Here is a 26,167-nt window from a genome sequence, read left to right as displayed (position 1 = left end):
CACAATTTTGATACTTTGCACAAGGAATGGGAGATTGGAGAATGAGAACACATAGAATTTCAGTTTCCTAGAAGTTTGGCAACATCTCAATTTTCTTTCTATGTTGATGATTTCTGATTGCTCATTTATGGTCCAGGGTGATACTCTTATGTATGGAATCTGTGAATCTGTTGATGGAGAAAAGGATCCTCGCTGTTTAATGTTAACATTTCACATTATTGATGTTCTATCCCGATTGTTCCCTGATCCATCTGATCTCCTTGCAGGTTTTGCTCGTGAACTTTTCGAGATCTTGATCTGTTACTTTCCCATTCATTTTACACATGTAAGCTTTATGCGTGCCTATCTACTCTGCCATATTAATGAGCTGTCTGTACAATTCAAATGAGTGTGGAATTCTGCACTATATATCCGATGAATTTAAACTGTCAATACAAATTGTCTTGAGAACTTATGAGTGATACTTGTGGAATCTCCTTCGAGGACCTTTGAACCAAATATCCGGAATGGTTGCCATATTTGTTATATACTTGTTAAAGATAACTAGCTAGCGCACTATTGCTCTCCTGTTTGCCCTGAGATACATTATGTTATATTTAAATAATGCTGGAGAAAGTTAATGCCCTAAATCTAATGATCCTTATTTAAGAAAAGGTTCATGTCTTGATGTTGGTTCCTGTTTTTTTTCTAATTTTTAAATGAATACACGACTTTTATCACTATTGTTCTTATTTTCAAGCCCTATGAAAGCTGGAGTTCAGTTATTGCCCTATGTTTTAGTCAGAGTTAAATATGAGCAGTTCTTTTGAAACTCAAATTAGCCTTTATTTTACGTTGGGATAGAATTTTAAAAGGAAGCAACTATAAGCTCACGGATTAGTGCTGAAAGTAAAATACTGTGCGTGCATGAAATCTGTTAGAATATGTACTGATAAGAGGCTTTGGTTTGTGGTGTGTGGTTCTCTTTCTTGTGTTCTTCAGTTAAAAAGGTGAAGATGTGAATATTAAAAGGGATGATATCGCAAGAGCATTGATGGTATGTGATTCTTCTGCTGAAACTTCTCTCTTTTGAAGGTTATGCATTTTAATTTCTTGTCCAAAATAAGGCTACCATTGTTAAGAATTCTGTTTTGCACTTTTGACTTCCAGTAGAATACAAAACTCTACCAAAATTCTGAAGTTGTCTTGTGGTAGTTGATGGTTGATTACCATGTTCTGAGAAAAGATGCATTGCTATATTCACTTTGTTTTACCTGATATACATTGCATACCTCTGCCGTTTATATCTGCCTTTTCTGCTAATGTTCATTTTTGCTGATTCCAAAATGTCAACAAGCTTTGATTTTCTTCTTAATACTTCTTTTTGGAGCAACCTTTTGATCAGTCCATGAAACGTAAATTATCAGAACAGAAAGGAGGAGCTTCAAAAATGGTGTATCTAAGGCTCCTTGTTATGAGCCTTAGCGTAGGATCTAGTCACTAGTCTAGACGTCGAATAATTTCTGCTCTGACGTATGGTTAATCAGAGAGGCAGATTCGTCCTTGACAGAACCCCCTTTACGAATAACATTTTTCTTAATAGAGTAATTGCTTGTCTTCTTTATTCAATATTGGCAGCCTTTAATAGGCCTTTAATGACAAAGGTCCTACTGGATATAAAATAAAGATCCCTAACATATAGGATCTTGACTAGCAAGACTAAAGTTGCAGAGGAAAGATCTAATGTAATAGAGGAAACAAATAAAACTCTAATTTACTGCCCTCGATATATTTATTGCCTTCCTTCTCTGATATTGCTTTCAAATAAGGCATCCACACCACTCCTCTCTCTATTTTTTCCTATTATCACAATTGATTTCTTCTATATGCACATTTTCTTTTTTCTGTAGTGAAAAATGGAAATACAATTTACTTCTTTTATTTATTTAATACATTTAACCCCATGTAAATAGTAGAAAAAGAATGTATGGCAACGCAATCATATGATTGAAACATGCTTTAGATTTTTGGATAAAATCACCATTTTTAATATAGAGGCATTCTTAAATATTTTGTGTAGTTTAAGTTGTATTACTTGTACCCACCAGCGTAAAGGATGGTCTCATTATTTGTCGTACAATAAGCATGGTTGGCCACCTAATTTTTTTAAAAGTAGTTTACTTTTTACACCCTGTTAATATCTTGTGTATCATGTCGTAAAATACCTCAACTAGAAAGTAATTTGAATCCTTAGGTTTGCTAAAATCGGCTTTGTATGACCTTATTTCTTTTCTTATAAAATTAGTATTTTAATTTGCGTTATGTGTCTGGTCTGTTTGTTGATCTTTTTTTTATCATTGTAGCGAGCATTTTCATCGACAACTCTTTTTGAGCCATATGCCATCCCGTTACTACTTGAGAAGCTTTCTTCTTCACTTCCATCAGCAAAGGTCAGTGCAAATGAAATATTTTTTCTGTTTGAAACTAATTCGACGATCATAATCTTCATTTTATGGCTATTGGAGTGTCTCTTTAAATGTCAAATCTGTTTACCATTAAGTGTTTGTTTGCAGCTTGATTCTTTGAGGTATCTCACTGATTGCGCAGTGAAGTATGGAGTAGACAGAATGGCAAAACATGCTGAAGCTATCTGGTCTTCATTAAAAGAAGTAATATTTACTTCATCTGAAAGTGATTTATCTTTTACTCCAGAATCCCTTGAAGTACTAGATCTTCCTAAAATTGAAATTGCAGCAGAGGCTCTAAGTCTTTTACTGAAGCTTATTGTGCAAAATACAAAATTGTCTATGGATTTAATTGTTGGTGATGAAGACATAAACATGATCTTCAACACACTATCTAGTTAAGAGAATTACCATGAAATTCCTTCAGAGAGCAAGCAGAGACTACATGCAGTTGGTCGTATCCTTTCTACTACTGCTAAGGCTTCACAAGTGTCATGCAATAGAGTTTTTGAATGCTTCTTCGGTCAATTGATGGATATTCTGGGTCTTTCTTCTAGAAACTCATCTGGACAACCAGATTCTGGTGAGAGTACTTTGATTTCCAAAAGATGTAATCATGGAGCTCTCTATCTTAGCATTGAGCTCCTTTCAGTATGCAGAGATTTGATTGCTAGTTCTGAAACAGTCCTAGCAGCATCTTCTCATACAGAAGAAAAATGGAAGTATTTGCTTCAAAACTTTTCTCCTTCACATACTATGTCTTTCTGTTCTGCCTTCATTTGCACCAGCGAAGATACTCATGATGCTGATATGTACTTTCGAGGTGAATTCTTTGGTCTTACAATGATTTAGATACGATTTCTGTGCTTATCTTAAGTTTTCACGACAGGCTTGCATATCTACTTGTGTTGCCTCTGGTGGAATTGTTCATATTGCATTTCTTGATCCTGTCAATCTTTTTGCCCATGGTTTTAGTAAAAGCCACTGACTATGGTTTGTGATAGAAGTGCAAGTAAATTATCATATATTTCAAATGCTAAAGGTTGATTTTACTGAACATGGTTTTGTCCACTTAAATTACTCAGACCCACACATATTTAGAGCCTAGAAGAATTTTATAAATTTTAGCATATGATTTAATTTGTACTATCTATAATGTTATGCAATTATTGGCTGTGTAAAACCAAGATCAAAATCATTGATTTATTTTGTCTTGATTTTGGTTCGGTTTAACATGCAGTAAAGGGATTGCTGATTTTGGCAACCTTCCCTGGAGGCTATTTGCTGATATCGAAAACTGTGTTTGAGAAGATCTTGGTGACATTTGTGTCAATTGTCAATGTGGACCATGACAAGTCATTATTATGGAAACTGGAACTGAAAGCCCTGGTGCAAATTGCCTCATTTGTTGAAAGATACCATGACTCAGAAAAGGAACCAAGTTATATGGGCATTGTTGTTGAAAAAATTGTTTCGTTAGCTGTTGTGGGTGATATTAGCGTACCATTTCTGCTCAGACTGGAAGCACTCTCAGACATTGGCACAAGTGGGCGAAGTTATATGCTGAAAGTTGTTCAAGGGTTGGAATAAGCTATATATGCCAATTTAGATGAGGTTTACGTATGTGTGGCCTATAATTTATTGTTTATCATATAACTATCATGTGAAAGATCATCAAATCAAATATCCTTATTTTGGAAGATGATGGTTCATCATCTTCAGATTTTTTTATAGATGGTTTTCTGGCAATAGTTGAATGGTTCATGACTTTTAACGGTGCTTAACAGGACCCGACTTTACTGAAACAACACGTTAATAAGCCTTCCCTGATTGTTTTTCTGTTACTTTTTTACCTTTCATATTTTTCTCCAAGCGTGAAAATATGATTGTATATCATAACTCAATGTTGCCTTCTGTATGCTTAGGTCCATGGAAGTACAAATTCGGCAGAAATTGTAACTCACCTTTTGAAATGCTATTCTGATAAGGTGATTCCATGGTATATAACTCTACCTTAAATTCTTGCTCTTATTTATTTATTTTTATTTTGGGGTTGGGAAATGGTTTCCTTCTTGTCCTTCATCCCCCCTTTCCTCCTTTTTTTTGGTACAAAATAATTATTGGCATGGATGCAGGATATGTTGTGGAAAGGGTTTTGAAGAAGTTCTATTGCAATTTGCTATTAATATTTGGAACCAAATTGAGAGTAGCATGGTCTTCAATGCTAGTGAAACCAACAAAAGAGTAAGCTTTTTTTTAGTGCATATTAGAGCTTCTCATCAGTTCTTTGGGGTTACGTAACACTAATCTTTTTTCTTTCTTTCTAAAGGCCGGAGTTCTTGATGCGATGATAAAAGCAATGAAACTTGCTGTTGCAAGTTATTCAGAGGAAAAGCAAAGCATAATTGTGCAAAAGAGTTACAATATACTTTTATCAAGCATTTCTTTTTCATCGGAGGAGCTGTTCCAGCTAAAAAGGTTTCAAATTGCACAAGATGTAGATAATAGTCAGTAGAGATGAATGGGTTCTTTCACTTTTTGCTGCTGTGATTATAGCAGTTCATCCTCAAACCCATGTTCCGAATGCAAGAGCGATAGTTTCTCTGTTCATGACAGCCCTGCTCAAGGGTAATGTTGCAGTAGCCCAAGCATGGGCTCTATGGTTAATAAATTGGATCTAAAATCCACTGGAGGACAAACTTCAACTGATTGTACCTTGGAGGAAGCAATAGATATAATTCTTAACTAAAGTTTATGGATTTTCGACAAGAATAGTTCCTCTAATATTCAAACCAAAATGATCGGTGTTCATGACACAAGTTTAAATAATTTATGTAATGGTGCCGGAAAGTTGACCTCCCTTCAAATTCATGCCATTATGGGACTTGCATGGATCGGAAAAGGTTTGCTTATGCGGCGGGGCCATGAAAAAGTTGACATTGCTATGATCTTTTTTTACAGTGCTTACAGACAAGTGGAAGAGCAGATATCTCTAATCAGGAAAAGGGTGTCTCCGAAAACAATTATGAGCTTGATTTACATCCTGTGATGAAAAGTGCAGCAGATGCATTTCAGATCCTTATGGGTGACTCTGAACAGTGTTTAAATCCGGAATTCCATGCAGTAATACGTCCTCTCTATAAGCAACGGTTTTTTCTCAACAATAATGCCCATTTTGCAATCACTAGTTATGAAATTGGAACCACTCTCAAGGTAAAATGATCTTTCTTCATTAAGGTTTTGTATGTTTAATTAGTGTGTATATTTGTACTCATCTTCAATTTGTCCACGTTAGTACATGCTTGAATGATTTATGCCCACTAAATAACAAATTATGAAGCTGAGTTTGATTGATATTGATTTTCGTTCTTTCTCAACATTTTGCCGACAGATCCGGCAGTGATACAGCTTAAATATCATTTATTTGCTTCTTTGTCACATCATAACCACATCTGCATGCGTTTCAATCTTCTTTAAACATTTAAATATTTGGATTGATTTCAGGCGGTTTCTGTTCCAGGCTTCTGCACATATTATTATAGACACACCACCAGTCACCAGTTGTTGTCTTAAGTGACACCAAGAAGGTTAGTAATGGAATTCGCTATTAAAAGATTTTGGTTTTCTCAGATATATTAAACACTTTGAGAAAGTTGTTTATTACTACACTAATCAAAATTTATTTACGTAGATCATTCCAATGCTATTGGATGGTTTATCTGCATTAAGCAATGATGTTGTGGATAAGGATGTTATTTATGGTCTCCTCTTGGTCTTGTCTGGAATATTGATGGACAAAAATGGTGAGCCTAACTGTACTGTTGTAGATTGTTGTAATTGTTTTAGATCTTTTCTTCGATATATGCACTGCTTTGATATTTACTCGAAAGGATTTCATATATTGTGAAAAGATAGAAGCTAAAGATATTTCCCAGTCCGAATACCTGTCAAAAACCTGAAGTGGCAAATATGTAATCTTATTTCAGGTGGTTGTAGTTCATTGCTCAATATTTTGTAAAACGCTTGAAATGCTTGCAAGAAATAATATTTTGCTGTTACTTGTTAGGTGTTTCATAAAGCTTGGCAGCATATTACTATTTTATGTATAGAGCAAGTATCTACTCGAGTTTCACAAAGACCTTCAATCACGCTATTTTTCAAGGGGACTTCCACAAATATATCAAAGGTGGCAGACCTAGAACAGGAGTCACGTTCGAAGGCTGCCAATCACGTGACATGAGTTTGCACTTGCTGCCATAGTTCGTTGAAATAGTCGAAGTTCACATTTGTTTCTTAAGAATTTTTTCTAAAAAGATAGTATTCGCGCGGACGTGTCGAAGACACGTATTACCATTAGCATTACCATTACTATTACCACGACCACGACCACGACCACGAGACGGACGGCGGCGGCGGCGCGCGAGAGTCCCCCTTGTTCTCTATCACTCAACAAGAAAGTGAGAAAGTTAAGCCTTAAATACCATTCCCAATAGTGTTTCCAATACTATGTGGGATTAAGCATTACCAACACTTGTTCCCAATACTATGTGAGATTGAGCATTAAATAGTGATATTATTTGTAAATTATAGTTAATGACTTTAGTATTTGTATGAAAAGTATTTGTGGTTCGTTTAGTTTTCATGCAATTCTAATTTATTTTCAATTGATTGTAATTGCACGATAACAATTTTTTTTATTCTCGCGAGTGATGCAATATTTTTTGAATGTTTTGCTTAAAATTGCAATAATCGCGATTGATTGTAGATTGATTTTTAATTATGACATATTTAATCGTATAATACTAATGCAATTGGTTGCTGATTCAGTTGTTTTAAGGTGCATGATTGTTAATTGTTTCCTGAATAATCACATAGTATTGGAAACAATTGTTGGTAATGCTCAATCCCACATAGTATTGGAAACACTATTGGGAATGATATATTTAATGTTTGGCTTTCCCACTTCCTTATTGAGTGATAGAGAACAAGGGGGACTCTCGCGCGCCGCCGCCGCCGCCGTCCGTCTCGTGGTCGTGGTCGTGGTCGTGGTAATACGTGTCTTCGACACGTTCGCGCAAATACTATATTTTTAGAGAAAATTTTTAAGAAACAAATGCAATACCACCAGTAGTTGCGATTTTGGACTATCGCAACGAATTTGGAAAAAATCGCAACACGAACTTCGACTATTGCAACGAACTTGGACTATCGCAACGAATTTGTAATAAATCGCAATGCGAACTTGGACTATCGCAATAAATTTGGAATAAATCGCAACGCGAACTTGGACTATCGCAACGAATTTGGAAAATCGCAACGCGAACTTAGACTATCACAATGCGAATATGTAAATCGCAATGCGATAGTCGAAGTTCGCGTTGCGAATCTGGAAACTAATTTGCGATACCGGGGATCGCGTTGCGAATTATCGATCGCATTGCGATTTAGTTGGTCATTTTGACAAATCTAAAAAAAATGATTAAAATCGTATATTATAAGACATTTTTGGTCACTGAAGTTATTTTCTCTAAAAGAAAAGTGATCAACAATTAGAACGTGATTAAAAGTTATCAATTGATATTTTTCTTCACTTAGGTGTACGTTAGGAGTAAAATTCTCTTTTGCTCTCTTTCTAGGCAAGAATTGTTTCAAAAAAATAAAGTTACGAATTTATTGAATTATTTAAATGATAAAATAAATTGTTATTTTTTATAGATGATTTTATTTTGAACAATTTTATTTACAGGTGACGTGAGATATCAATTATTTATAAAAAAATATTATTTTATAATCATTTCAAATTTATAAAAAAAAATAATTTAAGTATTGTGGAGTTTAGCTTCACACTGCTTATTTAAAGCTTTAGAAAAAAATAAAGTCACATGATAACTAATGGCTCCAACTCCTTTGTCACGTGCTCATTAGTCCCCACTCACCTATTAAAAAAAATTAATTACATTAATAAAAAATATTTCTTTTTTAAACGTTAACAAAAAAATAAAAATAACAACGTTTATTCGATTTCTCTAATATTATTTATCTAAATATGTGTTTTCCTACAACATAATGGGTCAATATTTATAAATGTCGATGTCTATCTTTATTTAAGAAATATTATGAAAGAAATAATAATCAAAGTTTTACATTATATATACACATGCTATATGAATTTATATAAGAATAATAATTTACACCCTAAAGTCGAGTCTCAAGTTCCATTATTATTCTTAGATGATTGTAAAATTTGTTTATCTGTAGAAAAAAGAGAGTAAAATTGAACCAAATGAAATCGATGCATTATCAGGTTCAAATCAATTTAAGTTTGATTATAGATTTTTTTTATTAATTACCTCATTCATACATGAATTATATCCAATTCTCAGTTTCATACATAATGTTTTAAAATTAGAATTAAATACATGGTATTTTCTGCCATTAACGAGTACACCAATTTCCGTCATGGAAGATGACGTGGGACACTATGACCACAAACAATCTAACATATGGCGAATTATTATTAATTTTTATCTATTTCCCTCCTATTTTCCACGTGGATTAAACGTTCTCCTTTTCCCCCTACTTGCAACAGGCTTTCTTTAGAAAAAAACTGAGGATTGCATTTCCCCCTATTAGAAATCATTTCAAGGCTTGTGTTATGAAAATTTAGGTAAACAAGTGTTCTTTTCGATTTCATTTGAGTATTTTGACGAATTTGTTTCTAGGATTCTTTATTTGGATATTTTCATGAATTTATTTTTAGGGTTCTTTATTTGTGTATTTTCACGAATTTGTTTTTAGGGTTCTTCATTTGTGTATTTTCACGAATTTGTTTATTGGGTTCTTTTCGATTTCATTTGGATTTTTGCTTATTCGCTTTGAATTTGTTTTTATTATATTGTTTTAAAGAATGTCATCATATTCTTCAAATTCAAAGGAAAGAAACTGTCGAGAAATTTTTTGAGATTGTGGAAAGAAAGTTATAATTCGTACTTCTAGAAAATAATTAAGCAAAGGTCAGTCATTCTTTGATTGCCCAAATTGGTTCGAGGTTAGTTCTTCTTCATGTTAACTATTCTGAAAATTGTGATAATGATTTATTATTTGGTTGTCCATATTGGTTCAATGTTAATTCTTTTGTTTTAACTGGACTTTATGAAATGTGATGCAGGAGAATGGATGTAACTTCTTTCGTTGGATCGATGAATATGTTGTAGACAAATATGAAAAGGACGTTCTTCTCGAAATTATGACAAAAAATAACATGTTAAGAGAGAATCGAGAGTTGAAGGTTGCTCAAGTATTGCTGAAATGCAAAAGAGATTGTTATGTAAGTGATGGTTCAAAATTGTTGAAGGTGGAGGAAAGGTTGAGGAAGACCAAGTGTGAAGCTTGTATGTACAAGTTTGTGATATTGTTTATATTTTTTGGTGTACTATTTTCCATGAGTAATTGATAGATTATAATTGCTCACTTTAGAAAGTGTCCAAGGTATAGTGTACAAGGTTGTTTTAGTTGTTTTTCATAGTGTACTTTTGTATGTACTTGTTAACCAAATTTGAAATCGTTGACATGTAGAAATGTTTACATTGTGCGTCAGAAAAAACACCACAATGGAGAACTGGACCGATGGGTCCGAAAACATTATGTAACGTGTGCGGGGTGAGGTATAATTCAGATCGGTTGGTACCTGAATATCGACAACAAATCCGACATTTATGTCCACAAAGCATTCAAATTCGCATAGGAAAGTTTTGGAGCTTATGAGGCAAAATGAAATGCAAAGAGCACAACATCAATACTTTCTCGGTCAAACTTTGATTTTCGACATATCCAACTATGGTGATTGTGTTGATGATTTTTTAATCCATCATCATGTGGCTACACAATTTTAGCCACATGAATTTCAAATAAAGTTGAGATTAAAGACTTTTCTTTTAATAAATTTCTATTTAGAGAATAAAAAGGGGAAATGCAATTTTATTACTAATCGATATTGGATCCACAATCTAAAGAAGAAGAGGCGTCAACTAATAACTTTTAACATGTTCTAGAAATTATTGATAGAGAAGATTAAAAACATTTAAAATAAAAGAAAATTAATTTTATTATTTTATTATATTTAAATATTAAAAACTTTAAATAGGTGTGTGTATATATATTATGAAAAAGAGAGTTAGATTAACTTAATAAATCAGAATTGGCTAAAACTAAAAGTATTACAATATCTTGATGAAATGATAAGACTTTTTCCGGAGGTCCATGAAATACTTGAATTTCAACAATTAATCAAATTGGGATATATGATATTTAAAGATGTAAATATTTTGACCGATAAATACTATATCATCAATTTAATAAATTGTTTAAATATCAAATCAACACATATGTCAATTGAGTTTTAATTTTTTAATGAAAATATAAATATAAATATAAATAAATAGATATATTAATAAGTAGATAAATATCAAAATATATATGAATTTGATAAAATATATAATTTGATATATAAATTTTAATCGTATACAAATATATTGATGATAATTTATAATCACTTTCTTGTTTTGTAGTTTAAGCATAGGGAAAAAAAACATTCTCACTTATTTCCATCTTCATACCAAGCAGAGCCTAAGACTCACTTATTAAAGTCGTTTAACATTAAGAACCACAGCATTGAAAGAAATAAAAATAAAACACAATGATCATACATAGATGATGAATATAGTCATTTTATGCAGGAGAGTAGTCAAAACAAAGGCACCGAAAATAAATTGGCAATTAAGGGTGTAAATGAACATCGCGTTCAATAAATTGTTCGTGAACTGTTTGTATAACATTTGTTTATGTTTATTTATTAAATTAAATAAACATACATGAATAAAATTTTTATGTTCACTTATTAAATAAATGAATACGCATATATGTATGTTCGGTTTATTTATGTTCACGAGTAAACTCGTTTATTGGTAAAAGATAGTATCTGTTCAAAGATAACTATCAACCTTTTTTACATTGAAAGCTTGTACCCTTGACATTTCTAGTGTTCGAACCCAATACCTCAAAGAATAACAACAATTCATTTATCACTGAGGTTACTAGGGTTCGTGCGAATAAAGGAACATGTAAACGAACATATTTACGAACATTTAAACGGACATATAGTGAACATTAAATAAACATGATTAGAAATACTAAACGAATCGGATATGAACACCTTCAAAATAAATAAATGTATACAAATATAATATTAAAAATTTAAACAAATACAAACTAAATATAAATACTTTTAAAAATAAATAAAAGAAACACTATTAATTCATAATAAAATAATTTAGGATACATAAACATTTTTTTATTAAAGATTATCTATAAATCAGTTATTAATTTTAAGTATTTTCATAATAAAATACAAATTTATAAAAAGGGAAAAGAAAAATACTTCTTGGAAAAAGAGAACATGGAACTCTTTACGAAACTGGAAAATTGAATCCCTTACGAAGAATTTGAGGGAAGAGAGAAAATCGAGATGAAGGAACCGCTGCATAAAACGAAAGTGGTGATAAGGCATTTTCCGCCGTCAGTTACCCAATCGTTTTTCTTTTCTCAAATCGACGAACGTTTCTCTGATCGTTACAATTGGTTCTCCTTCCGTCTCGGCAAGTCCAGGTTAGGGTTTCGTATTTTTAATCTCTACTCCCCCAATTTCTGATATCCCTTTAATTTTCTATATTTAGTTTGCATCATGTTTTTGTAATTTAGTTCCTAGGGTATCAAAAGGAGCAGAATTTGTGATTGCACTGTTGAGTTTCTTATTTATGCTTTTGAAAGGGGTTTAGAAATTATTGTTCTTTAGCTTCTGGAGTTAAAAAAAAGCTAGGTTGGAAGAATAGTTGAAAGTAAAATTTGAGAGCCAAGTTTTTTAAAAATGTATTTGTTTTGCCATGAATATGGTTCTCTTAATGATGTTTTGCTTCTTTGCTTAATGGAGAACTGCATGAAACTTAAAGAAATTATCATAATTTGCAATTCAAATGCTAGTCATATTAGAAAGCTTGGGAAAGAACATGTGATTTAACTAAGATATGATAGAAAGTTATGGAAAGTGAAGAAAGTATTGGAAGTTCTATTGATAATTTCTTTTGAACATGCTTTTATTTATTTATGTTTTCATTATACTCCATCTTTTGATCCTTAGGATCTTTTTCTTTTTTGTTCTTACTTTGCAGCCATAAGCAACAGAGCTACTCTCGAGCTTACATAAACTTCAAGAGACCGGAAGATGTATTTGAGTTTGCTGAGTTCTTTGACGGACATGTATTTGTTAATGAGAAGGGTACTTAGGTTTAAAATGTCTGATTCTTTATGACTTATAAACTGCGGACACATTTTTTCTTGTTTTAGAGGACAGCTTATAGGATTCTTTCTAAATATGTGAAATACAACTGTTTGCATTTGTTCAATTTGATTGCAATATGTTAATTTTTTTGTCTCTGAGTTTAATTTACCCGTTGGCCCTTCTATCCTAATTTTTCATTTTGATTCCCCTTATTTCAGGTACTCAATTTAAGGCCATTGTTGAATATGCTCCTTCACAGCGAGTACCGAAGCCTAGCACTAAAAAGGATGGTCGTGAAGGGACCATTTTCAAAGGTGCATTATTTTGAAAAAAAACGGAGTTCATTGTTAGGCATATTATTTAATGGAAGCCTTTTGAACTAACATTGAAGTGTCAGTTATAGCTTGCTATATTGTGCTAAATCTTCTTTTTCTTTTATGAAACTAGATCCTGATTATCTGGAATTTCTCAAATTGATTGCAAAACCTGTTGAGAATCTTCCTAGTGCTGAGATTCAGTTGGAGAGGAAAGAAGCTGAACTATCTGGTTTGTTGTGATAAAAGGAATACAAAACTGTGAACACTAGTTATGATTTTTTGTCACCCTAATACGAATGTGGTTGGCCCGCTTTATTCTTTTTTAGGTGCTCCCAAGGAAACTCCTGTTGTTACACCACTAATGGAATTTGTGCGTCAGAAGCGAGCTGCCAAGAGTGGAACTCAGGTACTTTACCCTGGAAAAGCTGCATTTCGTATCATGATGTTGCTCTGTCCCCTGATTATATGGCCTTAAGTCATCGTGCTTTCAATTTTGCATTTACTTATTTTGATATTTTTAGCTCGCTGAGCTTGCATCTATGTGATCCAACTTTATTAAAATATGATGGGCATATTGTTGATCGTAGTTGCATGGTTTCCTTTTAAAGTTCCATTTGAATTATTATAATCCAATGTGACCAGAATTGTCCACAAAATGTCTGTCACACATGCTGCAGTCTATTATGTTAAGTAATGCTTCCATGTGTCACTATTTCCTTGGGATTCTTATGTTTAAAATTGTGGCCCAGAAAAAAGGAAAAAGAAACAAAAATGAATCAATAAGCAGTCCTTCCGTGACCACGTTTTAGTTTGTTTTGTTGACAGGGGTCAATAACAACAAGAAAGAATGGCAGAAAAATGGCTGGCAAGTCTGGATCAAGTAGCAAGAGCTCTGAGAAGAAAAAGGTATCTAATTCAATAGCTTTCTTATGTATTTTATTGCTGGATATTTGAGCATATGGTAATTTGTACTTGGATAATAGGATCTTTGCATTGTGGACCTCTCTTATAAACTCACCGTTCTGGTGAATCGGTGGCGTTTTATTTGTACAAAAGCATAGTTTCTGCTTATCTGGATCATCTGCTTTATAATTCTGTTCTTAGTTGATATTGTGTCCGTTTGTTTCACTGAAAACGTTTTCCGTAAAATGAATTACATTTTCTGAAAAAACATTTTCTGGAAAACGTTTTACGATGTTTGGAAGATATTTAAACCCTTTTTCCACTAGTTGATGAATTTTTTTAAAATTATTTATTACAAATATTAAATACAATAAATAATATTATTTATCATAAAACTTAATATTATTATTTTTAAAATATTAAAATAATGTATTTATTATTAAAATGTTATTTTTTATAATTTTATTAATAAAGATATTAATATTGTTATATTTTATTGAAATAAATATATTATAAATTATATTAATTATTTATTGAAGTAATAGTGTTTTATTATATTTTAAAAATATTAATTAGTATATTTTAAATATCTTTATTAAAATATTATTAGATTATTATATTAATATTAAATATATAAATAATATTATTCATTATTAAAATTTTAATAATATTATTTCTATAAAATTAATAAATAATATAAATTTTAATAATAATTTATTATATATTATTATAATATAATATCTCATATATATTATAATATAATTGGTTATTATAATATTAAAATATATTATATTATTAGAAATATTAATAAATATATTTTAAATATTTTAATAATTAATATTTTGATTAAAATGATATTAAAATATTTTTTTAATATTAAATTCATAAAATAAATTTATTTTGAGTATTTATTCTTTGAAGTGAAAAGTTCGGAAAATGACTTACGGAAAATCAGATCGTAAGTCATTTTCCAGAAAACACAAAGGAAATTCTGTTAACCAGAAAAATGTTTTACGTTGACCAACCAATTTTCCTCCAAGCAAACACTGGAAAATGAGGAAAACATTTTCCGGAAAACGTTTTACGTGAAACAAACGGACATTCTAGCTTTTGTTTTGCATGCACCTTAGTGAGGCACTTGTGGTCAAATAAGATGTCTAAATAGTCTGGTTTCTGAAATTTGAAGCACTTTCAAATTTCTTCGTAAATACCTGTAGGGTGCTATCTTTAGGTGAACTCTTGGAGGATGCTTTTAATATTTTACAAATTGTTGGATCAAATTTTGCATGAAGTTTTGATATTCTTAGATATCATATTCATTGCCTCTTTCATATAAAGCAATTCTCAATGATCCTTTCCCATGATCTTGTGTTACTCTGAGTGCATATCCAATTTTTCAAGTGGTTTAGTTTGTTATTTTCTCATTTGATATAACTTGTTTGATTGACAGTATATTCTAAAAGACAGCGCAAAAAGTGCGAAAAAGTCCAATTTTTTTGTAGCATCCAAGCAAGAGGATCAATCAATGACTTCTGTCACAAAAGAAATAAGAGAGAATGGAACTGGTGAGGGTTTAAACAGTATTAGCAGAGGTTATGATCCACATAGAGCTTTGTCAGCATTTATACCGACTTGTTAGTGTTATCTCTGTGAATATTTGCAAGATACATAATACATTTATGGCGAGAAAACCTAGTGATTTATAGTTTTTTGCACATAAAAATGACTCCTGCTGTTCTTGTGCGTATCAATCTCTGAGTGTTCAACTTCAAAGTCGTCTGTAAATATGAACCTCATACGTTGCGCCAATAGCCATCTCATTAAATGGTTAACGTGGAAGCTTAGCTTGTTGTCATGAATGTGTTTTATTGCGAAGCTATTTGAATATGTTTCTGAAAAAAGACTTTTGTACTCTTTAGTCTTTACCTATCATGCCAATGCCACCTGTTTTTTTTTATAAGAATTGGAGGTCTCATTAAAAACCCCTTCATAATTGACCCTTACCAAAAGGAAAGGGACAACTAGCGGAAGGAGAAAAAGAGTACCTCATTTTATTGATATTTCATTAATACAACAGTAGACCTTCATAATGCCACCTGTTATTCTGCATTTAAGTTAGCTGTGATGATCCTTCTGTTGTTACTTGGCGATCAGGGACATTATATGTCATTTTATAGATGTAACTGACTCATGTAATACCGATATGCTGCTGCTAGTTACTTATAGTGCCATAAAAAAGGAATACATTGAAATTTTGTTTAATGGAACCCCCATGATGGAGAGCTTTAGGTCAACCTGAGTTCATGCTTTAGAATACAACTCATCGCTATATTTGATGCTGCTCGGTGAAGGTGTGAATAATGCTGACCTTTTGTTTTCTTATAATCATTTATTATACTGGAATAAGAGCTAGAGCCCCTTGCCATTCTATTTGCACTCAGTTTTGATCGTGTGTGCATATGTGTGCGTGTTTAAATTGATGGTTTATTCTCTCTGAACTTTGGTTTGAATTTTCTTCATTTGACTGGAAGTTGTAATAGATTAAATATGGGTTGTTTTGGTTCTTAGTTTTTCTTTTTTTTTCACTGTATTTCCTTTCCCCATATCTTTGCTTAATAATAAGTTGCTTGCAGTCTGTGGCATTGATGGTCCTGTAACTGGAATTACTTTTGCTGCCGACTCTGGCAAGAAAAAGATCCTTCTCCTTAAACAAAAAGACCGAGAGGCTCCTAATGTAAGATATGTGCCTTTAGTTTGTCTCATTTCTGCTCATTCATGGTGTCCATTATATATTTAAGTTTTATATATACTGGGACTATGTTAGTTGGACTCGGGTTCAAGTGTCGGACATGGGCATGGTTAGATTTTTCATGAAAAATGAAAAGTCCGAGCAACATAGTACTGGGATGGGTATCGTTTTATATTTAATTATTGAGTGGATTTTTGAATTGGTTCTTTCAATTTTTCGTATGCAAATTATGTTTTCTTTTTCTAAATTCCCAGGTGCCCGAGGGTGTATCATCTCCTGCAGCAAATACACCTGGTTCAACTGCTTCAAGACAGGGTCAAAGACGCAAGGCCGGTGGAAAGTTAATAAGGAGCATACTTTTGAGAAACGAAGCAGGCCAAAATCAATCTTCAGCAGCAGTCCAGCCTCAGCAGAAAACTCAAGCCATGAGTCCAGACACTGTCAAAAAACCTCCCCAGCCAACTAATCCACGATTGGGTATGAATGGTCATGTTCCTAATGAAATGCCTGCATTGAAATCTGATGGTGATACTAAAAGAGTTTCAGATGATAAGTTCATCAAAAAGGAACTTCATGGTTCAGGTTCTGGAAGCGAGAAGCATGAAAAACGTACAAGAAATAAAGATAGACCTGATCGTGGTGTATGGGCCCCTCTTAATCGTTCTGATTTTTCACAATCTAGTGAAGAGCGTCTGACACCCCCCCGTCTCTTCTCGCAGTTCCATGGAAGGTATTAATGCTTATTCACATGAATATCTGGTGTTTGCAAGTGTGGATGGATTTTGGATACAGTTCTTATATCACGTTGTTCTATTGAATTTCCAAGAAATGAGGGAAGCTAATTTACCTCATTTTCTGCCTATGATCTTCTAGTTACCCAAGGAGAAATGAAATGTGACTTGGCTAATGGAAGCATCGGGTGTAATATTCCATTATAAAAATGTTTTTAGTCTATCCATAATTGATTGGTTCAGTACTGCTGTCACACACAGCAGAACTAGAATTGTCTTATTGATGATCTCATTCATGCAGGTTCCAATTGGCAATTTGGTCGGGGCACAGCTACCCATAATATTAAAGATGATGGATCTATCATATCAAGTGAGGGCAAGCCTTCCAAAAGAGGAGGTGCTACAAGCTCCGGAGCCCATGAGGTGAGCTGATTCTATGATGAATCAGCAGCAGAATCTGTCATCTTTTCGTTCACCTTTGGTTCATATGTTCTTTTCTCTATCGACTTGCAGAAACAAGTGTGGGTTCAGAAATCATCCTCAGGTTCTTAGAAAATCTAAACTTGAACCGGTAAGTGTTTTGTATTTATTTCCATTAAGATTTTCTAACACGATCTTCTTTCTGGGTTTGTGAAACTAATTCATATGATTCACAGGGGTCTTGAATCACAACCCTTTCGACCCAATTTCGGGGTCCTCATCTTCTGCCATGTTGCCATGAAGTGTGCAGACAACACACTATTTGCCTTGTTGGGTTTGCAATAGTTGTATTCTCCAGAATATGTTCTTGATTAGTCCTTTACCTGGTACTGTATTAGCCGTCTTATTAGACGACTTTCAAGAGCAAAGCATTGGCGAGCAATCCGATGGTTGCTTGCCTGGTCCGAAATGCGCTGTGGTCTATGTTGGAAAAAGAGGTGATTGGATCAAGTGTATTGCCAGATAATCAGTGGTGTTGCCGGAAGGGGAGATTCTACTGGATGTTCTTGTGGGGTTTTCTTTTTTCTTTAGTGTTTTATTGAATGATGCAATGCAAAGAGTTTTTAAGTTTGCTTGGATCATATTGGTCTTTTATATATATTTAAGAAAAATGGTCTTAGCTTGGAAGAAAAAAAAAGTTGAAATTCAAACTTCAAACTTATCTTAGTGGATGATGCAATGCTTGTACTTTTTTTTTTTTGCATAATGAAGAAAATAAGTGTTTAAACTATATCTTTGGTCATATTAAGTGCTAAAGATTTTTTTCACTCAAAGTAGTTGTAATGTTCTTTATTCTTTTAAGTGTATATGCAATAATGGTCATTAAAAAAGACGGTTATATGTTGGGTTTATATTTTTGAATTTTTTTTAAAAGATTTTAAAATATTGATATTAAAAAACTCAAATTCTTTGAAATTACAAAAAACTTCAAATTCCTATCCCTAATTCCATGCCGCTGGCTTCTTGTCCGATTGCGCATCAAGACCATGCTTCTTGCCCCCCTCCCCCTCACCCCGCCGCACACCCCCTACGACATGGGGTTTTGATTGTTTTTAGCCAAAACTGGGAAGTCATTGATGATTGAAAGTGATAGAACACCAAAAAAGCATAATGATTTTACCTATTTTATTGACCTCATATGTTTATTTATTGGATGCCATTTTGTTATAGCAGTCCAAATAACAGTAATTCACTAAGCTCTTTTCACAGAGACACAACGGCAGACAAATGGAAGCAAACGGCTCTACTAGTAGTTGACATGCAGGCAACTGCCTTCTTTCTCCCTCTTCTTTATCCTTGTTATTTAATGGGCTTAAATATATAAAAGTGTCTAACCTATACTTATTTTTCTAGTTTAGTGTCTAATGTTTATTTCGTTTTAGTCTGGTGTCTAATGTTTCATTCCGTTTCTCAAAATAGATCAAGTCATGACGGATTGTTAGTTTTATCCATTATCAGATTGTGACATGTATCACTTAATGGAGAACATGTCACAATTTGATAACGGAGAAAACTAACAGTCCGTCATGATATGACTCATTTTGAGTAACGAAATGAAACATTAAACATCAAACTAAAACGAAATAAACGTTAGACACTAAACTGAAAAACGAATATAGATAAGATACTTTTTTGTATATTTAAGTCTTATTTTATATATTTTTCCACAAATATGGATCGCAATTTAACTGACCCTAACGGTGTTCAGATTCTGGTCGAGATTGATATTTTATTAAAACTTTTAAGGGTCAGGTCAAAGTTAGATTTAAGTGAAATTTGTCCGGTCTTGTCGATATTTTCTTAAAATATTCTGTTCTTATTTTGTAATTATAATTATATAGATATTAATGTCTTTTATTAATATTTTTTTGGGTCGAACAGATTTAGTTATATTTTAATGTTGTGTCGTTATCGGATTATTCTTTCACTGTCAGATCAATATAAATCATATTCAAAGTAGAATTAGATCAGAATTCCTAAATTTCAATCTCATAGTGGTCTTTATCTGTGAATGAAATCAGAAGACGAAATCTCTATCAAAAACATTCGGCAAAGCAGAAATACATCAATAAGATCACCTTTTTTTTTTATTTGAATGATTAAATGTATTTGGGTGTTTTTGTATTTTCTATAGAATGATTTTATTCTCGAAGAAAGACCGACAAGGGTGAATGGTGGCGAAGCCGTAGTCTAATGTTATCAAAGTTGTAGAAATCGCCAGGGAACGTGGCGTTCTCATTGGTTGGGTAAGTTTTTTGTTAGTTGCACTGGGCGTTTTTAAATTTAATTTATTTTAAATCCAAGTTATCGATAGAGTAGGTTTCATGTCAATTCGAATCGAGATTTAAAAACTGGACTTTTAAAAGCAGTATGCAGCTACGGTGTTTGTAAAAATGCGTGTGTGAGGAAAAAGCTTTTTGGTGTTAGGTTGTTCGTGAAAATGACTATCTAGGAAGAGACGTGGAACTGTTTCGTCGTCATTATTACTCTGCTGGAAAAGAAGGCCCGGCCATAAAGGGAAGTGTGGGTGCAGAACTGGTAGATGGGCTGGTGGTAAAGCAAGGAGATTATAAGTTGCTGAAGACTCGTTTCAGTGCTTTCTTTGCTACCCATCTTCATTCTTTTCTTCACACTTCAGGGATCGAAAATCTAGTGGTTGTTGGTACGGACTTTTATTTTTTTAAATGATTTTTTTAAATTAAATGACGTAACATTAATTTAAAATACTATAAAATGGGGTAATTTTAATTTCAACGGCACATAACATTTTATGGTGGATACGACATAAAATATTATATTATTTATAATATTTTCGATTGCAACAATATTTTTGGTTTACAATCGAAAATGTTATCTTTTTCATAACATTTTTAGCTTGTAATCGAATATATTATGTTTTTTCGGTTACAATATAAAATTTTATATTTTTCAAAACATTTTCGGTTGACAACCGAAAATATTATATTCTTCGTAACATTTTAAGTTGATCTTAAAATATAATGATTTTTAATAACATTTTCGATCCCGTTCGATTTCCGTCGATTCTAAACTTTAAACTAGGTTACCCTTTTTAAGACTTTCTCCATTAAAAGATATTTTAATTTTTATAATTGCATTTTATTATCATTTTTTAGGTGAAAAAGTATTTTATTGAATTTAACCTTTGAACCTTTTACTAATACGCCCATTACCTTAACTCATTTTTTTGTTTTAAGAAAAATAGCAAGATATTCTAAGAACGTATCGTGTGACGTATAATATGTAAAATCTAAATTTAAAATAATTATTAGAAAATCTATTAAAAAAAAACTCCGATAAAAGTACTTACATTTTCTTTATATTTTTTAAAAATAATTTTTTATTTTTAAAATTTATTTTATAGACTCTCATAAAGTTTTTCAAATTTAATATGTATTATGTTACGTGATACGTTCTTAAAATGACAAGAATTTTTTATAACAAAAATAGAAAAAATGAATTGGGACAATATACACCATAATTGAAAATTTTAAAAGTCAAATGAATAAAAGAATAGATATCAAAGTAATAATGATGTATTTGGGCTAAAATACCATTTCACTCTTTAAAAGTGATGGGCAATGACGAAGCTATTTACCGGAGAGTAACGATATGCCCCAAATATTTTGTTGTAATAATATTTTAATTTTTTTTATCAGTTTAAATATTAATTAAATAAAATATTTAATTTCCTCAGTTTTTAGATTTAAATGTTTAATAAGTCTTTATACCTTATATTGTTTGATCGTAACTCCTTCCTCGATTATGAAATTAGTTTATTAAATCCGTTATTACTTAACTGAAACGGTTAAATTTGTCAAATTTGATACGATACATATGTAGGTATTCAAACTCCAAACTGCATTAGACAAACCGTGTTTGATGCAGTGTCATTTGATTTCAAATCCGTTATTGTTATTGTTGATGCCACAGCTGCTGCTACTCTTGACATACATGACGGTATGTTCGACTTTAAGTAAAAACTAATTCTATTTATGAAACAAATTACATCTTATTTATATTAGATAATTGTTCGAGATTAAAATGTTTTTATCCAAATTCTTTGGAATATCATATGAGATTTTGAGCTTAAATACATATCCCGACCCTAATATAGAGACTTTTAAACTATTTTGTGAACCAGCCAATATGAATGACATGAAGAACATAGGAATTGAAACACCAGCACTGCAAGAATGGTGCGAAACCGATGCTTGATCCACCAAATGACCGAGAGAGCTGGATCTACGTTCCCTGCAAGCTTTCATTGTTATTTTCTATTTTCCTTTAAAATCAAATTCTCTTTTAAATTCGAATCTCTTTTAAAATTTAACATTTAATATACGTGGGTTCAATAATGAATTTCATCCTTATAAACATTAAGAAATCACAGTTGAGTTTTGTTAATCTGATCCATATCTAAGACCGACATATAAATATATTCGAAACTCGCAATCAAATTCGAATCACATATCTGAAAATAAGAGTAAACTGGTGATTGTTTACTTGAGTGTTATCATGGAGAATCCTTTTATGATGTTATCATGATGTGATTACCTTTTAAATGCCAAATTGAAAACAATCCCACATCGGTAGGTGAATAGGGAGAGATTCCTTGCATCTATTATAAAATGCGAGGGCATACACTAGTTTAAGACATCTTTGCGCTTGGGGCAATGACGCAGCTAATGAGGTTCTAACCGAGGCGCGTCTATTGCTGGTTGAAAACTATTTCCAAACCCCCTCTTCGGCCTTGGTTAAGCCCTGGCCTTAGAGAATTTCTGGAAGGGCTCCCTTCAGGGTAAAGCCCTACAATTTTCAGTCTTCAAATCTTAAGCCAACTCATTTATTTTAGCGATTTATCTAAAGATATGTTGTCCGTTTAAGTGAGTTGCATTATAGGTCAGTTAATAATATGAATTTCCTAATTTTAAGGATTAAATTCGATTAAATATTTGAACATCAAAATTATTAATTAAACTCTTAAAGAGGTCACTGAAATTTCAAAATGAAGATACAAGACTATACCAAAAACAAGGATAACATAAATTTTATAGAGGTCACTATAATTATTATAATTGATTATTAATTAATTAAAAATTCAAATTTATTATTTTGAAATTGTTTTATAAATTGAATGATAATTTTATAACTTTTAAAAATTTAAAAATATCATGCGACTTTTTTGACCTACTTTACCCTAATAAATATCATGTGTGTCAGCGTTTGTAATCTGTATGTTACCGCTAATAATTTGACCTTCTTTATAGCAAATTTAAACTACGTTGGAGTCCCACATCGACAGGTGAATAATGGGCTGCGTCTAGAATAACAGCGGGTATGAGCCACAGCTCAGCATCTTAGCGCTTGGGGTCGACGCTGGAGGTGAGGTTATAACGCAGCTAGTGTAAGTTTTCCACTTAGCTCATTGCATGTTCAAAGAAAAGCTATCAATCAACTTACAATATTGACAGCAAAAAAGAATAGGATTAACCAGCCAAAATTGAAGCCTAATTCTGTCCAAAGAAACCCCATAAACATTTAGACTTGCCCCAAGCAAAATTCCTTCATGTTCTTAGTAAGCAACAAATGATGATTAGGGAAGATTGTTTGCAATGGGTAGTATCACACCTTCAAGTTGAATGAGTTTTTGTTCCTCTATACATGAATATGCATCCAAAAGTTTCCAATAGTTGCACAAAGTTTCGATTTACTTCTTATGAAACTTCCGTGAAGTTTATATGATTCTTCCCAGTTCTGATTCTACAAGATCATTGATCTAGAGAGTACACCATGCAGCAGACTTCCATTTCAAATTGGGGAATGGCATCCCTTAATAAGTTTAGTTCCTCTGGTTGTCAAGCATCTCTTTTACTTGTTTCAATGTACTGCTCATACAAAGAACGATATCTCGCAGGCATGTAATCCTTGAATCTGTTACAGATGACATCGGAGTGTAAGATCAGTTACAAGCTAACTAAGGACGGAAATGAATGGTATGCTAAAGAATATCGATATTTTAGGTACGGTAAACTAACAAATTGTTTCTTTGGTAGTGTTGCAAATAGGATTCTTTCATAAGTTAATAAGACATCCGACATATTTGGTGATTTCAGACAATTTTGGATTTAGCTTGAGAAATTTCAAGGGTTTGCAGAGAGGAGTGGGGGATAAACGAAGGCGTCCTTAAGTATGGAAGATGATGCTTGTTCTTCACCATTTGAGGGAGGATTTTATGGCTAATCAGGCAGGCTATGCTTAAAGCTCAACTCCCCGGTTTCTTTTCCTAATGGTGCATGGTATACCCCAGAGTTCATTAACAATCATGGTTTTCTCCAACTGTGTATTTCCCTTTTCGTTTTCTTTTGCTACTACGTGATCCTGCTTCCTTCTTCCCAAATATTCACCATGTACATATGCAAGATTTTATATTAGGGGATGACTTTATAAAATTTCAAGAGAAGATGAACTTATAAAATTTTAGAGGAACAAAAACAGATTTTCAATTGAAAATACAAAAAAAAAACTAAAATATATAGGAATTTGAAATTTTTATTGTGTGTGTGTGTGGAGGGGGGCGTAGTGTCTCCACCCGCTTCCTCTCGATCCACAATGCTTAGCAAAAAACTTCACAATTGCTTGCCTTATTAGGGTAAGTATTCGATCAAGTCAAGTTAATTAGTTGAATTGACGAGTACTATTTTAGGATTCAAACTTCATTCAAAATTTTTTTAGACAAGTCGAATTTATAAAATTTGAATCTAATTACGTAGAATTTTCAAGTTTCTATTTAAATTTGTAAATATTTATATTGCTATCATGTGAATTGGTCTAATTTAAAGACTTTCTATAACCATAAAATATATTTATAATTTTATTTTTTAAAAGGTGTTTTCGGAAAAAAATATTAATAAGAATTTACAAAAAAATTACAATAAAAAATTAAATTGAATAAAATGTAAAATTGAAGTACTAAATGACAGAAGAATTAAAGATCTGAAAAATTTGAGATGAGTATTCAAGTTGATTCGAATTTAAAAATTTAAAGTTAGTTGAGTTGACAAGTCATATTTTATCATTCAAACTTTATTAAAAACTTTTCGCGTCAATTTTTAGAACAAATTGAGTTTTCTCACCCCTATGTCTAACAAAAGAACATCATGGTAGAAACATGGAAAGCAAAAGCAACATCAATCCAACTTTCAAATTTATAGCTATTTTTAGGAGACAAGCATTTGAAGAGTAGATGCATATGCATACCTTTCAAGAAGAGGAAGCCTCTCAGGTCCTGAAAATAATCCCACAATGCATTGCAGAAGATTATCGATCTTTATCATTTTGGACTTCATTTCCTTCATGTAAAGGACCAAATTTGGCAACAAGAATGTTGGAATTTCATATCACCTAGAAACAATGATGTTCACTTAGGTCTGGAACTTCCCTTTTACATGGTTGATACATAGAACCGAAGCAAATATCAATACAACTAAATCTTCCAATTGCTGACGTATAAGAAATTTTGGAAGACAAAGAAGATACATTTTACCTGAATCAAAAAAGCGGAGCCTTTTGTTTCCTCTGCACCACGTTGCTCATCACTTACGGGAACATTGTTGTTTTTATGCTCGAGGAACTTAGCATCCACCTCAGCAGCTCTAGCATCCTTGGGTAGTAAATGAAAATCAACATTCAAAATATATGTAGCATCAGAAAGATTGTCGTGCTCCGCTGTACTTACAATGAAAGTAGGATCTCTTGACCCTAATCTTTGGGCAGCTGATGCATTAACACTGGGACTGCTATTATGCTGCAATGCATCATGCTCTGTAAGTAGTACCTTGTGTTTCTTCATAGAACATGGCGCTGGTTTTTTCTCTTTACTTTGTTGTTTTTCCAATGAAAGATCAGCAGTCAAACCAATATTATCATGATTTGGATATTGCAATTTCCCCTTCCCAGTAATTAGCAACTTTTTCTCTTTGATCATTAGATCACTTGGTCGCTTCAACTTTTTCAAATCCATACAAGGAGTGAAACATGAAAGGTTGGCAGGGAGAATATCTCTGAGATGGCTTGTGTTGTTGCTGCTTTTAACATCTAAAAGAGAAGACGTTTACCTTTGGAGTGAGGTACAGCCATTGATGTAGACTGCAAAAACTTGGTATTAAGACGCAACCCATATGAAGGAAACA

General features: G+C 32.5%; 1 protein-coding gene, 1 non-coding gene and 3 pseudogenes across 3 annotated transcripts; 4 read left to right on the top strand and 1 right to left on the bottom strand.

The window, feature by feature from the left end:
• The first annotated feature begins 1,387 nt into the window (after positions 1–1,387).
• Positions 1,388–6,403, top strand: LOC120217311 (annotated as a pseudogene).
• Positions 6,404–11,894: 5,491 nt separating this feature from the next.
• LOC120217253 (regulator of nonsense transcripts UPF3-like) lies at positions 11,895–17,900 on the top strand. Of its 2 annotated transcripts, XM_039214441.1 has the most exons (11): positions 11,897–12,107; positions 12,668–12,774; positions 12,996–13,091; positions 13,225–13,323; positions 13,421–13,500; positions 13,920–14,000; positions 15,448–15,562; positions 16,631–16,731; positions 17,001–17,223; positions 17,329–17,476; positions 17,779–17,900. In XM_039214441.1, exons 1-11 carry the CDS (start codon positions 11,968–11,970, stop codon positions 17,816–17,818), a joined length of 1,230 nt encoding a protein of 409 aa, XP_039070372.1. In that variant the 5' UTR covers positions 11,897–11,967; the 3' UTR covers positions 17,819–17,900. The 2 variants fall into 2 exon arrangements, with proteins under 2 accessions (XP_039070371.1, XP_039070372.1); XM_039214440.1 differs by having other exon boundaries at positions 11,895–12,107; positions 17,001–17,476.
• A 1,210-nt stretch (positions 17,901–19,110) lies between these two features.
• Positions 19,111–22,193, top strand: LOC120217310 (annotated as a pseudogene).
• Positions 22,194–22,633: 440 nt separating this feature from the next.
• Positions 22,634–22,784, top strand: LOC120217313. The gene has a single exon (XR_005525141.1). It is a non-coding gene; the product is annotated as a U4 spliceosomal RNA (small nuclear RNA).
• A 1,033-nt stretch (positions 22,785–23,817) lies between these two features.
• Positions 23,818–26,167, bottom strand: part of LOC120217309 — a 41,388-nt pseudogene continuing 39,038 nt past the window's right edge.

Source organism: Hibiscus syriacus, unplaced genomic scaffold, assembly GCF_006381635.1.
Source record: "Hibiscus syriacus cultivar Baekdansim isolate YM2019G1 unplaced genomic scaffold, ASM638163v2 tig00110186_pilon, whole genome shotgun sequence".
NCBI classification, from domain to species: domain Eukaryota; kingdom Viridiplantae; phylum Streptophyta; class Magnoliopsida; order Malvales; family Malvaceae; genus Hibiscus; species Hibiscus syriacus.
Note: the sequence above shows the minus strand (reverse complement) of the source record. Positions and strands in the feature narration are given on the sequence as shown.